This window comes from Parasteatoda tepidariorum, chromosome 1 (genome assembly GCF_043381705.1).
Source record: "Parasteatoda tepidariorum isolate YZ-2023 chromosome 1, CAS_Ptep_4.0, whole genome shotgun sequence".
NCBI lineage: Eukaryota > Metazoa > Arthropoda > Arachnida > Araneae > Theridiidae > Parasteatoda > Parasteatoda tepidariorum.
The window spans coordinates 33,199,472-33,216,952 of NC_092204.1; the positions used below are offsets into that span (position 1 = coordinate 33,199,472).

The following is a 17,481-nucleotide window of genomic DNA, read 5'->3' on the forward strand; positions in this document are numbered from 1 at the left end:
TTTTTTCTTCATATATATATATATATATATATTCAGAGGGAGAGATTTACTTCCTATTGGTAGAATGTTATTCCATTCTTCATGCCAACTCAATAAAGATGATGATGAATATTAGGAAAGAAATATCTTGAGGAATCTGTGAGCATCTTGAGGATGAATAGAACATCGAATATATTTGGAAAGAGACAAATACATATAGAAATTAGATAGGATGAGGGAATATTGATGTGATGAAGGAGGGAGAATATTATTACAGACATACGACGGGATGTGCATAGCATGGAATACATAAGAGCCAAAAAGGTATTGAAAAATTTTTAATAATAAAGATGCTGGTTTGCTTTGTTTATTTATTAGAAAATGCCTTGCACTTATAGGCCAACAATCGCAATTCAAATGCAAAAACTATAGTGCTTTTATGCATATTCCATTATTCGTGTCATTCTTCATGAACAACTCAATAGAGATCATGAAGAATATTAGGAGTGAAAGATTAAATGTTATGCGTTATCTCTAATTAAAGATTAACTTACCTGTTTTTTCTTTCCAACATGGGACTGCCTCCTCCAGATGATTCTCCTGCTGATGATTCTGTTGATCGTGAACGAGATATTTTTGGAATTTCCAAGTAATCAACTCTTGAATTTTTGCTACATGAGATTTCGTTATAAATGTGAGTGTCCGTTGCTCCGGATGGGTTCTGAAATTTCCAAAATAGAGAATTTCACAATAAATTGTTGTAGCTAAAACTTTTCATGTATTTTCATTTTGAAAAATTAATTCCAATGAAATTTTAAGGTTGTTTTGTTGAACCTATTAATGCTCAAATCACAATTTTCCTGCAAATCTTTGTATATTTATATTAGATAATGAAATCCCTAAAAGAAATCTTATCCGAAAACTTTGGGGTATATTTGAAAAGTGGAAAGAGAAATTTATAAAATCATGGAAAGCATTTAAAATTTGTCGAAAACTAATATAAGTTTATTTTTATACGAAGTTATATAAACTATAGAAAAATGTTATACTTGCAAGTTCATTCACAAAAATATTAAATGTATGCAAACTATGTATACAAGTAATAATAATTAAAAAATTATCACTTTTAATTTGGGTATTAAGGGAACTGCTTTAATTGAAATATGAAAATATTTAAATATTTTCTTAATATTTCTTAATTCAAAAGAAATTACAGTTTTTACAAATTTCATGTACTCTAAACAGAGCTGCTCTAATTTAGGAAGTGCGAAAAATAACTATATAAATTAGATAACATTAATTTAATAAATATATAGTTATACAAATAATACTGATGTAGTTAATGTAAGTAAATGTGAATGAAAAAATTTTAGTAAAAAAGTAAATAACCAAAAGAAAGGAATTAAATTTCATATCTAAAACAAAAAAATTTACGTTTTATATCCCGCATGATGTGAAGAAAAAGGCATTAAAATAGAACGTGTAAAAATATTGTATAAAAGAAAGTTAACAATAGTTAATATTGGTCTAGATACAGTCATAAGTAATATCAGTTAAATTAATGCTGATAAGTTAAGAAGGATAAATAACCAAGGAATGTAAAAATAAAATTATCAGCTCGCAAAAAATTTTATATTTACGATGACCTAATTTTATATTACGATTACGGAATTATTTATTACCTAAAGAAAACAGCTCTATAATGTACGTCGTGTAAGAAATGTGTGAAAAAATTTATCAACTATGCAATAAAACGTTGCAAATACAAGAATAAGAAATGAAATTAATTTTTAAAATAAAAGCAGTCAATTACACGTAAATAGAAATACTAATAAACACATAAAAAACAGTTTAAATTTTATTTATCGATATTTTTAAGAATATTAAAAAATAATTCATATTACCTTAAATATCTCACTAAATTTTTAACTCACTAGATTCCAAAAGTATTTTTAACTTAAATTAAATAAATTGCCTCTCCAATGAATAAAATTTGAATGTTAACTTCCTAGGGGATAACAGGATATAGATGCTTTTATTTTCAGGCAACAGCGAAATATTTCATCGATTGTTTTCACTAATCTGAATAGATATGATAAGTTAGTAAAAGTAGTCTTTCTTTTCTCAACACCGTTATCAAATGATAAATCATTTATTTTTTATTTATTGCAGTTCTCAAATGGTGAATTTAAAGTTCAGTTTCATGCATAAATCGTGTAAATGATAAATCGTGAATCATGCATAAATCGTTCTTAATTTAGAATCATGTTTATTAAGGGATCGAATTACTTCCATAGAATTAGTTAAAAGTAGATATAGTTAATAGCGATACAATAAAAATAACTATAAACTTATTATCTATAATATGATAGATTTCATTTATCTTCTAGAACAATGAGATTTTATTTGCACACGACTTGAGTTAGAAATTTCATCGAATAAAAAAATTGCATTTTCAAAATTTTCTTTCTCAATAAATATGCTATTACATAAATTTACTATGCGAGGCAACATTTTTATGTAACGGAGCTTTTGAGACATTTATTATGATATTCTTCAGAAAGTTTTATGTTTGTAAAAAAATTTATTAGTTATTCTCATTAAGAGATGTTTCTAAAGATGCTTTCGAAATCACAAAACGACAGATTTTAAAATTTATCCAAATATTTGTGTTAAATTTACATAAAATAAAAAAATTAAATAAACATACAAGCTATTTTTATTCTTTTAAAAGAACTAATTAAAAAGAATTGTTAACGATAACTGGTAGTGTTCGAAAGAAATGTTTTTAAAAATATCTAGGCATAAAGCATTTAAATTTATTGAAATTGAAGATGAAATGCAGTGAAGTAGATAAATATAATTAGGTAATTTATTTTTTTAAAAAATAATTAAAAAATAAGCAATGGGATATAAAAAATTTTTTTAAAAAAATTCAATAATCCCAAATTGTCTGATTTCAAACTTCATGACTTTCAAGTTAAATAAGTTTAAAATAAATAAGATTATTAGGTATAATAAATAAATTATTATGACTATTAATTTCCTCTATTTATGAAATTAAATTCAAAATTTGAATTACTTTGATGAGATTTTCGAATAAAATTTAACGATGGTGATAAACAACAAAATAATTATTTTGCATTAAACTTAATCATAATCAGTAAGAGAACTTCAGATTAATTTAAATATGTGACACATTAGTCTAAAATTTTATTTTGGTTTAATTAATGCAAAGATAGAAAATCTGTAAAAAAAATAACATAAAATACACACATTTATTATTTATTGTTGAAAGCAAAAAAAAAAAATTGGTGGGGAGAGTTATAATTTCTTAAAACTTTGCGTATTTAAGTTTGGGAAATAGATTTCAATTTACTTTTCTGTTTTGAAAACATACATTTTAACTCTCCCCACCCAACTAGCTAAAAACATTATAAAACTATAAGAAAAATATTATAATTATTTTCATAAAAATAGTATTATTACTTTATATAATTATTAAAATGGCAATTAAATAAACATGTAAAAAAGGCTCTTACATTTGATATATCAGTTGATGGTTCATTGTCTGATATTGTTTCCAAATCATCCTCCACAAACTGGATATTTTCAGGCCTAACCATTAGTGGTATCGTAACATGGCGATCCGCCATTTTTCTTCAAACCCAATTGCACCTGCATTTAAAAATCATTCATTTAATATTTACATATGCACGGTATTTTGTACTCAGCACCCTTAATGTTGACATGTCTTAAAGTCCCTTGTCAAAACTGAAGCAAAAACAGTATTAACTTTTTATAGTGTCGAGTAATAATTAAGCGGAGAAAAAGCAAAACGTTATTGAAAAAAATCTGTAGCATCAGAAGAGAAAAAGGCAAAATGAGATAACCCAAAACCAGTTTGATTGCTTCGTGAAACACGGAGATTTTCCTAACAATCACCTTTCAACTTCTCTTTGATTCCTACGCTATTAAATGAATTTCGATTTCTTTATTTTTTCACCCATTTTATTTATCCACCAGTCGATTTTTTTTCAGTTTAGCTTAGTTAAAGAACAGATCACAACTTAGGTCATGAAATAGATTATTTCTGAAGAAAGATGATGAGGGAAGAAATCAAATCTTTTCTATTTCTTTTTAATTTCACCCATTTTATTTATCCACCAGCCGATTTTTTTTTTCAGTTTAACTTAGTTAAAGAACAGATCATAACTTAAGTCATGAAATAGATTATTTCTGAAGAAAGATGACGAGGAAAGAAATCAAATCTTTCCATTTGCGAATTTTTGGTTGTATATATATGGTTCAAATTCCAGATGTCGATAGACAGAAATGAGACCTAAAATCAAAAGAATGCATCTTCACTGGCTACAATAAAGAAAAGAAAAAATGAAGAATTTATTATCCCTCAAACTGGAATATCGTTAGCTGGTCATCTTTATCTAAAATCAATTTTTAAACAAACCTACTCAAAATAACTTACGCTCAACTGAATCCCAAAATATGGAAACAACTGAAATAAACAGTGTTTTATCTAAAAAAGAATCAGGCACCTTCATAGAACTAAGTGATGAAGGTGAAGATACTTCTTCTGAAGATATAAATACATCTATAATTTAGGGTACCAAGAGGAAGAACATATTACTATGCAAGTTTAGAATTGTGTACCAACTAAACCTTCGTACAATTCAAGATCCGAAAACTTACGAAAGCAAACTCCTATTCTACATGTTGCCAAGCAAACTCCTATTCTACATGTTGCCAAGCAAACTCCTGAAACTTAGAAATGGAAAGTCGCTTTTGAAGGAGAAATTCAAGCTCATCAATGAAACGGCACGTGGGATTTATGAGAAATAAATTCGGTCATAGATAAAATTCCATCGTAAGTTTACAAATGAAAAACTCTACATTATTAATACATTAAGGAATTTATTTATTTCAAAAAGAGTGATTATGCTTGTATGTTATCCATATAAATATTCAGTTTATTACACATTGAAATAAATTTGAGAACAAGAAAAATGATGAGAAATCAAAATATTAAAAATAAATCGTAATTTACTCAGCAAAATTTAGTTTTGTCTTCATTAACATACGGCAACCTTAAAGAATTAACGTCTATATATTTCATAAAACTAAAATAAAACAAATAACCCAACGATTGCATAGAAATTCATAAGTTCAATTAAGAATAATAAAAGAAACCGATAAACTAATAAATTTTACTTGTAGTTCTGCTTTTTGCCGTAGCGGGGCACTAATTGGGCCAGTGTTGCTATTTTGCTGCGAATGAAAAAAAAAAACGAGTTAGATGTTATCGAAATTGTTATGTAAACGAGTTATATGTTAATTTTATTTTGACGCAATACTCTTTAACTCTTTAAAACAGCTACTGTTGTTATTCCTTGAGATAGACCATGCTCTATAGACTACGAGAAAAAAAATCTGTCAAATAAAATGTTTCATACAAAAATTTGAAAAATAATTCTCTTAATTTTATATATTAAGAAGAGATTTCTTTTAAGCATTTCAAACCATTTTCTCAATTTGGTAATCTGATTTAGGGAAGCCCTATAACAGAGATTTCTATTTTTTTCTTGTTCTTAGCTTCTTTTGCCCTTATGAAATGGAAAAAATATTTTCTTGAAATTTTACTTTACATTAAATACATTAATTTTTCAGTCTTTTTCTATCCATCATAAATACAGTTAATTGTATGTAATTTCTTGTATGTACAGCCTAAAATATATTTTGAAATATTCAGAAATATTGAAAATTAAATAAATATGTCTTCTTTTATGGTAATACAGTAATTTCTTTTATTTAATCAAAACATAATAACATAAACATCATCACCACAAACTATATTACTGAAAATAGTAATAAAATGAAAAAATAAAATTATAATCATGAGAATATGGAAAAAAAAAATTTGCACGGTTCTGAGAAATTGAAAATACACTAGGAATTTGTTGATAAAAGTAAAAAACTCTTTAAAATGTTTAAAGAAAAATTGCTTTGTGTGTAAATACACACAAAAAAGAAACGAAAAAGATTAAATAAACTAGTTTTAAGTGAATACTAGAGATAAAAAATAGATAAAACAAGAATTTTTATTAGATTCATTGACTTCTGCGAAACAAGATAGGTATTTTTTTATACCTTTTTCCTCGAAAACAACTAAATAAAATTTAAAATACCATATTCAAATATTCTTCGGCAGTATTGATTGTAAAAAAATATTTATGAAATTTGTGTTTGTGGAATTTAAAATTTTGATTAAAATTTACCAAAAACTATCGATTAATTATTATAGTGTCATATTCATAAATTCTCCTGTAATTATAAGAAAAGAGAGAATTTCCGAAAGTATAAGTGTTGTATATAAATGAATTATCAATGTCAAATATAAATGTATAATCAATATAAAACATAAATGTATAATTGATGTAAAACATAAATGTATAATCAACAAAGACATACAAATATTTACAACACTGCACAATTTCCTCGACATCTGTAAATTCTTAATCTAAAATTTGTAAAGCTGTAAGGAGAATTTATGGCAATATTGTAAGCTGAATAGATCACACTCTCAGAAATAAAACTCGTATTTTTTAAGTTGCAATATTCGTTGAGCAGTAATGTGTTATTTTTTATGTTCATTTTGTCAAGAAATTACTAGATTTTTAATGAAACCCGATGTCTCAAACTTTTTGACGAAACTGTTTCCTTATTCATTTTATAACTGGCATTAAACGTGCGAAACGTACTTGAAAAACTAACTCAAGGAACTCCTCTATAATCCACTGAGACAAATTGGCTTTCATAGAGGAGTACTTGGTAACACCAACCATCATTCGCGTTTCATTGAGAGGAAAACAACGAAAATTTCTCACGGTTAGTTCAAAAACAAAGAGATTCTAACACAAGATCTGTCCAAAGCTGAGAATATTTCATATCAGCACAGAAGTCGATGTGAATCGGGAGTGGAATTCGAATCAAATTACTATCGCTGGGATTCGCTTGTCACTTGAGTTCTCCAACAATTTTTTTTTCATTTGATTTAAAAACTATTCGCACTGTATTATGTGTGGAAGAGATCAAGTACGCTCTCTAGCAAACATTCTTCTTAGAATTAAATCCTGGTTATATCTTAAAACTCATTCCCTCATACATCTTTTATTTTATATTATATTTCGTTAAAAAGTTTGGTTTCTTGATATGTATAACTAAGCCTAATGCCTTAACGAAATTTGTATCCTAAAACAAGTGAAAAAAGAACGTTTTTCCAATTTGGCGAAATGTTAGCTTAGAGCATTTTCCAGAAAACTTTTTCGTCGCAAAAAGAAGAAATTTTTATTAATTTTGAGTATTCTTTCTGAACAGTACGAAAGAATACGAACCAGCAAAATATTAATGGGATTCCGTCCTAAGCTTCTTGTCTCAGGTGCGAAATTTTAATCTTCGATTCATTTTTACCTCTAGGCTAAACATTATGCCGTTTGTGGTTAATTTTTAATCAGAACTATGTATTACGGCATTTAATTTTACTTTTAAAACAAGCAAAAAATTTTAGGAATTGGCCGCAAATAACATGAACAATATTTTTCTAAAATGTTATATTCAACCTTCCTTCAAAATGATACTGCATTCAAATGATAAGGAAAATTTTCAGTTACTTTTTGTAATTTTTGTGTAATTTAACTTCACCTTCTAACCGGCAAATTGTTTACTTGATTCTAAATACTTGAGGTACTGAGCACAGATTCTAATCTCCAAAATCGACAGTATTCTTAAATACATTGGATTGAAAAATATGGAATATATACAGCTGTTTTGCATAAAATATGACAGCTATCCGAAATCAATATAGTGGCACTTGATCATTTTCAATTTCTTTGTTGTTAAGTCATTTCTAAAAAATACTAGCTATTCATGCTTTAAGATAAAGTCTCTTAAGTGTTGATATTGTATTTGACAACGTTATTTGTCGTCTGAAATTTTATTGTCACACTGTTTTATTTTGCGCTTGTAAACTCTAAACTGTTTAAAGCTGACACATAAATTATTAGTTTCTCTTTAATTTCTAAAGCAAGAATAATTTTGGAAAGTTCTGCTTTGCAAGAGCATTATAATTGCTATTATGGAAAAGGTTAAAAAAAATTACTATTTTGAACATTTTTAACACCAATACTTTTTAACTTTTCCGCGTATATTTTTAACAGCAAATTTACCATTTGTAATTAATTTTTTTAAAAATAATCAAAAGCATACAACAATTTTTTGCGATATTTACATTAGTTCTCTTTACGGAATTTTAATTTAAAACTTATTGAAAAGTATTGTTTAAAAGAAAGTTTACAAACACATTAAAACCTATATAAAGATGCAAAAAATGAATTATTAATGTGTTTTTATACTTTTTTAGATAATTCATTCGAGACTAAAATTCCAAATATTCTTATTATTAATTTTGCGCTTCATGAGAAGCAAGATTTTGTATTAACATATGCAATCTATAAGAAGAAAACGATTATTCATTTCTGAAAGAAAAACAATTTTAAGCGACTTACTTTTGTAGTATTTGGGTGAAACATCAAAATATTTCATAGCTATGATGCCAGTTCTCTTATCAAAGAAACAAAACGAATCTATTCCACAGAAGTACCCTTATGGAACATTGAATGAAGCTAGAAAATCGCAGAATAAAATCAGTAATCCATTCACAAATGCGAACAAATCTGTAAAAGACGATAAAAATTTGCGAGCATAAAATCGTTTGCGATGTAAATAACTTAAACTTCCACTAATAATTTTCTAACTGGTAATCCATTGCTTAATTGGGAGTAGAGCAAATATTGAATGGGGGATTGCATTCCAAAAACAAGAGTCAAGGCACACACAAGTGCGTGACTGATTAAGAGGCTGTGAACTTATTTCTTTGTTTCAGTAGACATTTTTACGATTTGATTTCAACTATGAGTGCTCCTTATCAGTGGTTAAAGATTACTGAACAAATCGATATCGTATTATTCCCTTTTTTCATATATTTATATATAAACGATTAGATTTTGAAATAGGAGTTGTTGATAAAAAATTATTTGTGAAAATATGTTGCTTCGTAAAATAGAAATAAGTTTCTCACCTTATTCAAAAAATGATAATAAAATGCATAGCACTTTTAATTGCTTGAATACATTTTAAAAAATAAGTTTGATATACTCTATTTACGGATTTATTAAAATAGCTTTTCAATCCAATTTTCTAAGGATTTTTATTTTTATTTTTTTTTATTTATTTATTTTATTTTATTTATTTGTTTTTTAAATGCGTGTGATTTCTGTAGAACAACAGGGTCAAAACCGAAGGTTTAAAAAAAAGGTTTTAAAACATTTTCTTTTTCAAAATCTGAAATGGGTTGCGTTTTTCTCCATAAAAAAAAATTTAGTTTTTTAAGTTCTAATTTACTGCTAGTTTTTAGGATTATGGGGAAAAGAATTTAAAAATAACTTATTTGATAGAGGTATGTGAATAGCTTAAAAAGACGGATTCTTAATCTTTTTTTCTTCATTACTTTTTTCTATTATCAATTTTATTTTTATATTATCTGCAAAAAAAAAATCAGTACACAAATTAGTACATAAATTATTCACTTTCTCCTAAAGTAAATTTGAAAATGAGCAAAATTTGTTTACAAAAGTTGTACTTCACAATATTAAAATAGTAACCATAAATTATCTACCGAGTGAATATGTCAATAAAGTTTTTAAGAAGGAGAAAACACTTAATTTACTTATCTTATTTTGTTTACTCTAAAATCTATCTTCGTCATTACTTAAGCTTTCATCTTAATAAGTGGAACTATTGTTTGGATTGATATTACGTATTTACAAGTGAGTAAACTGATAACTGATTACAAGCCTGAAGGAAACTTATGGTGTATCGCTTAAATGGATTAGTTTTTGACTTGAAACATACTAATAAACAGTGGGATACATGGTCTTCAATAAAATATTTTATTAAAAATTAGATAACATGTAAACTTGCACACAGTTGGAAATTTCTCAGAAATAACAATTTATTTAATTGTTATTTTACCATATTCAAAGAAAACAGTCAAATAACAGTAAATAGGATGGCATTCAAACTATTAACTGTGAGAAAAATAGTTCATTAATTGCCTTAACCTAATATGGTGAAACAACCAGAATTCTATAGACCAATTAGACCCACCTAATGAAGCCCTTCAGTTCCTTACAGCTGGGTACATGTTATATCCGATAGGGCTAATCTATCAATCTCATGACCCTCAGAACGGGGGTTCGAATCCCAGCGTTGACACCAAAATATTTCTTCCATCCCCTTCAACCCACGACGAGTTTCCAGTGTCCTGTGTTCCCCAATTTGTGACCTTGAACTATTAGAATACGATACTCTCACTCACGCATGCATGACACTATCATAAAGCTGTTCAACACAAAAAGTCTTGTATTACCCATATATTACGATCGGTGAAACAACCCGATAAACTAATGAAACCAAATTCCGTGATTCATTCGATAAAGCACAACTCAACCACATTCTAATACCAATGTCCATTACCAAATGAATAGCCAAGCACATATACTCAGTTAATTTTCTTTCATAAGGTTTAGAAACCATGTTAGTTGTAAATGGTTAAAAAAACATGAAACCATTTTCATCGTATTAAAAACCACTAACACAAAACTAGTTTTATGTTCATGGTTTTTTAATCATACTAGATGTAAACGATTTCGAAACCGTTAAGGTAAAAAATGCTTTTTACCGTTAACTTTACGGTTAATTGGATGGACAGACTGCTGCCGGTTATTTTACCGTAATTTTAGAATGAAAATTCTAACAGTGTAGAAAAGTTTTGACTCTTTAAATAATTAAAATACTTTTTTATGCATTTTAGAAGCTGATGAATGTTCCTAAAAATATCGAAAATGTAGTCATGGACAAAGCAAAGGATTACAATCAATAAACATTTTATATTTTTAATAATTTTAAGATTACTAAATTTCTCTAAAAAATATTTACTTCGTTGAAGACATTTAATTTATAATTTAATGGAAATTCACTTAACCTACAATTCAGGTATTGATTATTTAAAGTATTATTAAACAGTAATCGATATTTTTGGAATTGATTATTACTTGCTGATTTTTTTTTTTCTATTTTTTTTTTTACCATTAATATTGTATTTAGGTATCCCTCTAAATCCAATTCATCATTTAAACAATATTTTTCCATTTTGATTGAAAATGGTCGGAAATAAAGTTTTCTAGTAAAAGTCACCCATTTGAATTTTTTTCTGTTTTGCGCTTTCTTACTAACACCAAACTTTGAAACTTGAAAGTAATTTTATGTACCTTATAAAAAAAGAAACATAATTTTTTAAATACAAATAAAAGTTCCTTAGCGTGTTTTATAGATCGAAAAAGCACAGAAGTTTCAAAAAATAAACAAAACTTTTTAGTATTTTATTACAGTTTCTCACACCAGTAGGAATTGTTGACATTAAATATCGAAATGAAACTTGACTAGTCTTTATAAGCTTCGTGAGTATTTTTATTATATCAGTATGCATATATCTCATAGCAGTACACATTAAAGTTGCTTTTGTTGCCAGCAATTATTGGTAACTGCTAAAAGTTAAAATTTTTGTTGTATTTTTAATCTATTCATGTGGATTTGTTTTGAAAAAATAGAAAATCTATTAAAATTGCTTCAAAAGCCACAAATTTTAGTTATATTAAATTTAAAATTTGATATTTCAGCATGTTGTCACTTATGACGGTGTCAAGTTTGGATAGAACGAACGCATATTCAATCTGGTTAATAAACAGCAGCAGTTTCTTATCCAGTTAGTACTTTTTCGGACATACTTTTGACTTAAATATATCTATGTATATATTTCTCTTACACGGCGACAAGAAAAAGCCTCATTACAACTCCCCGAATGGCAACGCTAGAAAATCGACCAATGATTGCTGCTAAAAGTGTCACATGCCTAATCTAGATGAGGTGGCTCAACATATAGCGCTTTTAGAAACGGAAACTGAAATAACCAGAGAAGAGCATTCTCACCAAATGTGATCTCTTCCGAAATTCACCCTATCAGTTGCGGCAATCTCATACTATTAAGCTAGGCAGAAGTGAGTAGTCTTTGTCGATCGATCTCTATTTTAGTATTTTGTCGAAAGCACTTTTTACACGAATTTATATATTACGAATTTATTTAACGATTTTTGATTTGTATTACGAATTTATTTGTTTTATTATTGTTATTAGTTATTCATTGAAAAAGGAGTCTCAGTCATGCTGTTACCCTTTAAGATTTTATACTACAGCACATTTCTAATAGGTTTAACGAATTACATGTCATTCATTTGAATTCAAATTCCCTTTAATTACTTAGTATTTACTAAAAAGATGTAATTTTTTTAAAAAAAATAAAGTTGTTATATGGATTTGAATGATTGTTTTGAATTCTTAGAATTTTGTGCATTTGCAATTTACCTAAGTTAGTAGCGAGCGAAGCGGGCTTGGTCTGCGAAGCAAACCATTTAAGATTGCGTAGCAATTTTCGGGGGTCGGCGAGCGTTAGCGAGCAGTGGGAGCTGCCCACTAGTTCTTTTAATTGTTATTATAACTGCTTTCCCATGCACTAATCTGTATGGCACTCTAAACTTGCTGTTGTTAGTAGCAATTTACAAAAACATGTCAGATACTCTGAAAAACTAGAAAATTTAACTAGTTTTGGTGATGAAAAGTATATCTCCACTGTACTGTATCTCCACTGTATGATGATATCTCAGTGCTCCCAATATAGTATACAATCTACAAAAGGCTTTTTCATCATCGACATTCTCTTCTCAGTAAATGTTTTGCACTTCCTCTGAATTACATATTAGTAGTGACAAGTTTAAACTTCAGTCACAAATTGAGCAAACATTTTTCATACTTCATTCTTGCGTGTCGTTGTTGTTACTCTTTTGCGTAGCTGGACAAATATCTGCACAAAAGCATAATATCCAAGCTATTTTTTGCCGAAATTATGGTCTTATTATTTACAACAGCCATATTTATCACCAAATTTATTGAAATTGGAGAAGCAATTAATTTACCTGAGATAGTGTTCTCAGGATGTGGACTTATATACAGGGTTATTCATAATTCCTTCCAGGGTTTCGAAGCGTTATAGTAAAAAAACGAAGACGAATATGGCAAAAAAGAGCATATGAAATTATTCCGAAAGTATTCAAGTTTTAATTTAAGCAGTTGCCGGTAGATGGCAGTGGCGTGTACCACTGAAGCCAGTTGTAGTAAAGAAAAATGGCGTTTACAGGCGGAGGGAATTATGAATAACCCTGTATATTATACATAACATGGCAAACAAGGAATTCTTTGGCAACCAGGTATTCTTTGGCCAAGATACATAAAATCACATAGTCAAAACTCTGAGATTTATTGTCACTTACGGACTTATCTTGTTTCAATCTAATTAAAGAGTATTAATTAAGTACACCACCGTTTACCCTTTGCTTACGGCTGGGCTGGTACAATAGGTGGATCAAAATGGCTTCATCATACTAAACGTCGTAAGAAGAAGGTTATTTTTTTTATCAAAAAATCGGCTCTTTCTTTTTGTATTTTCGAAAAGCTTCCTACTGATTGATTACTATACCATAATCACGACCTCAACGCATGAATGGAGCTTCTTAACTATTTTGTTTTTCTATGCAAACATTTAATTCAATCTTCGTAGTAAGGAAAAAAAGTGCAATGTGTTCTAACACGTAGTGTGCTTCAATCTTCATAGCAAGGAAAAAAGTGCAATGGATTCTAACACATAATGTGCTTTGATTTTAAACATAAGTGGGGAAAAAATATTAATCCCTCTGTAGGTGTGAAAAGCGGTTTCCGTTGATTTTTAAGAGGACGCTATGGCGCATGAGAAACTTTTTATGGCAAATTCTGGGGGTGCCATCCCCTCTGCAGAGGATCAAAATTGTGATGGTATGTCTTCGGATCATCCTCAGGGGTGTTTCCCCGACCGTCGCCAATAGCCCATCGTGCAGCTCTAGTGCGACGTAAATTAACTACAACATGGCAAATTCTGTTTCAACTCCATAGAAAATTTAAAATTTAAAAAATAGAAAACTTAAAATTTAAATATAGAAAGAAATTAATTTAAATATACTTTTTCTTTTTCAAAAAAACAGTGTTTTTCAACCTTATCTCTTCAATATCTTATAAACTATTTATTGAAATCTCATTTTTTTCGTAACATTATTAAAATATAAAAACTCGAATTCAATGACATACGGTAGGATCTTTTCATCCATTATTTGATTTTAGGTAATTTAATTTGACTTGCCCCGTATTTTGTTTTGAGAATTTTCTTTAAAATTACATATGAGGTCATCAACAAAATAGTTTAAAACAAAGTATGTGCTTTGAAAGTTTTGTGCTTGCAAATCTCTTTTTCAAAACATATTCTACCACGTGTTATATTTTCACCTTTTTTTTTTTTCGCCGACGCTCAGTTTAAATCTGCTTGCGTTCCGATGTTTCATAATAAAGTTTCATTCTTGTTTCATAATAAAGATAAAAGAGGGCAGCACTATAAGCTCGAAGAAAACTTGAACTAGTTTCTCTAAGTGGGAAAAAAAAACCAAAGAAAACTTGGATGAAATTATATACTACGAACNTTACGAATATGGCAAAGAAGAGCATATGAAATTATTCCGAAAGTATTCAAGTTTTAATTTAAGCAGTTGCCGGTAGATGGCAGTGGCGTGTACCACTGAAGCCAGTTGTAGTAAAGAAAAATGGCGTTTACAGGAGGAGGGAATTATGAATAACCCTGTATATTATACATAACATGGCAAACGAGGAATTCTTCGGCAACCAGAAACAAACTCTTCAAAAAAACAGTGTTTTTCAACCTTATCTCTTCAATATCTTATAAACTATTCATTGAAATCTCATTTTTTTCGTAACATTATTAAAATATAAAAACTCGAACTCAATGACATACGGTAGGATCTTTTCATCCATTATTTGATTTTAGGTAATTCAATTTGACTTGCCCCGTATTTTGTTTCGAGAATTTTCTTTAAAATTGCATATGAGGTCATCAACAAAATAGTTTAAAACAGAGTCTGGGCTTTGAAAGTTTTGTGTTTGCAAATCTCTTTTTCAAAACATATTCTACCACGCGTTATATTTTCACCTTTTTTTTTTTCGCCGACGCTCAGTTTAAATCTGCTTGCGTTCCGATGTTGTCTCTTGTTTCATAATAAAGATAAAAGAGGGCAGCACTATAAGCTCGAAGAAAACTTGAACTAGTTTCTCTAAGTGGGAAAAAAAAACAAAGAAAACTTGGATGAAATTATATACTACGAACCTATAATCTTTTTCTCGCTCTTCCTCCTCTCCTAATAAGCACTGTATAATGAATAAATGATTAGTCAGATGCCATCGTAAAGCCAAATTGCTGTAGTAAATATCTTTAATTGCTACCATACCAGCATTTTTTTCCAAATAAGCAATCATCGTGGATCTTACAGTCATGTTTTTTTCTGTCAAGCAGTTGTAGATTTTATATTTAAAATTGTTCTAGAATTATATGGGGATCATGATTTTCCTCCAAATTTCGGAAAGACTATTATGTATTATGTGAAGTTTTCCTTTCGCTTTAAATAATGCACCACTTTTTTTCGCATAAATTGGCGATTAAACTAGAATGTAAGCATTGCATAAGCTTATGGCAAAAATAACGAATTAAAAATATTTTTTTTTTAAAAATTATTTTTATTCTTTCCCAACTTCTTGTAAAACTTTTTCTTAAACTGTAAAACTAAAATTGCTTAAAAGATATTTAGAAAAATATTTGACAATATTAGAAAAATATAGACAAAATAGGCCAGAGTGGATTTTCTTTGATATAGAGTAAAATGTTTTAAGATATCACAATTTTACTTTATATATAGTTCAGTTTCTTCTTTTCTTATTTTGATATTTTAGTATTTCTTAAATGATTAATGAATAATATTATAATGAAAAGTAAGAAATGTACTGGCGTATAAGAAATTGCTTATTAACATGTAGTGTGTTATGCAGTAATAAACTTTATGTGAAACTTTAACACTAGTTGCTAAAATTTACTTTTATTCACTAGCTCATTCTGTAACTTTTCAAACTAAAGCAAATTGATGCTAAATTTGATTAGTCTTGGAATGAAACTTGGTAATAGGTAGAAACTGAAATTTTAAAAAATAAGTTATTTACTAAAAAAATAAAATTAATGTCGACTAAGAGAAGCTTAAAAAATCGCCATATTGTTATTATTCGCCAATAATGTTTAATTAAATTTACTAATCGGTGCTAATTGAAACAAAAATGAGCTATGTACTAGCAAGCAAATTTAATGAATAAACGGTATTAGGATCTTTTAAGGAAAAACCTAAAAAAATTGCTTCTTATTATTGAACTAATTCTTAAGCATTTTAGATGAGAGGACAAGAAGAATCTGAAAAAGTAAGTGCTTAACTCTCTTGATTTAAATTTTATTCAAAATGGGAGTATAACTGTTAAATGAAGTTCATTCTAATTATTTATGCTAATGTATGTTGTACTCCTATATTCCCTTTGATCGACTGCATACTGCAATAATTTTAAGAGAAGAGTGCAAAAGCTAGAAAATATTAATTTCATAATACTATTTCTGGACACAGTTCCACTAGAACTAATAGCAAAACTAAATAAAGCCACCCGACACTTGGCATTACTTTTAGCTGATTAACACTAATGTTATGATAAACAGCTTTAAACTGACTAATAGTTAGTAAAGAAAGAATTGCTGACTCAGGCAGGAGTCATCAAGTAATGTCAGCGATAAACAGCAAACTTTTATGCTTACTTTCACTATCAGTTCTCGCAAAACAAAAGTTTAGTAGTAGTATTTTTATAATGAATTTTAAATTTAGACACTCTTACAATTTTTTAAAAAAAATTCCTTCACTCTGTAATTGATTACAATAAATTTACGAGAACAAATATACATAAATTACAACTGGCGATAGTAAGCTAAGTATATATATAGTAAACACGTACAGTGGAGTTAGAATAAACTTCATTTTATTCACATTTTCAATGAAATTAAGAAAATATAAGGAGTTAAGCACTTACTTTCTCAAATTTGTCCTGTTTTCTCTCCTGAAATTATTCGGATGTAGTTCTATATGTTCTTGTGTGTTCCGCGATGAAGATTTCATTTTAGTTGCATTGACTTAATTTTTATGTACATCCTTCTAACCTTCCAGATCTTCATATTTATCTGAAGCTAAAACCTCTCTGAGGAGAAATAATTTGTCTATTACACCCTAACTTAGGCGTTTTCTGGTCTCCATTTTTAAAATACTTACGACAATTATAAATACTTTTTGATAAAACTTTGTTGCT

The 17,481-nt window shown here is 28.2% G+C and overlaps 1 protein-coding gene across 3 annotated transcripts in view; it reads right to left on the reverse strand.

Annotated features, from left to right (window-relative positions):
- Nucleotides 1-8,990, reverse strand: part of LOC107453070 (uncharacterized) — a 30,213-nt gene extending 21,223 nt beyond the window's left edge. For 2 of the 3 annotated variants that reach the window (XM_071178456.1, XM_071178468.1), the window contains exons 1-3: nt 8,559-8,990; nt 3,522-3,657; nt 534-700 (exon numbers count right to left, since the gene is read on the reverse strand). In XM_071178456.1, the coding sequence (XP_071034557.1) occupies nt 534-700; nt 3,522-3,635 (281 nt within the window). In that variant the 5' untranslated portion in view covers nt 3,636-3,657; nt 8,559-8,990. Of the gene's footprint in view, nt 1-533; nt 701-3,521; nt 3,658-5,208; nt 5,228-8,558 lie in introns of those variants that run through there. The other variant, XM_071178462.1, reaches the window with a different exon arrangement.
- Nucleotides 8,991-17,481: the final 8,491 nt, after the last annotated feature.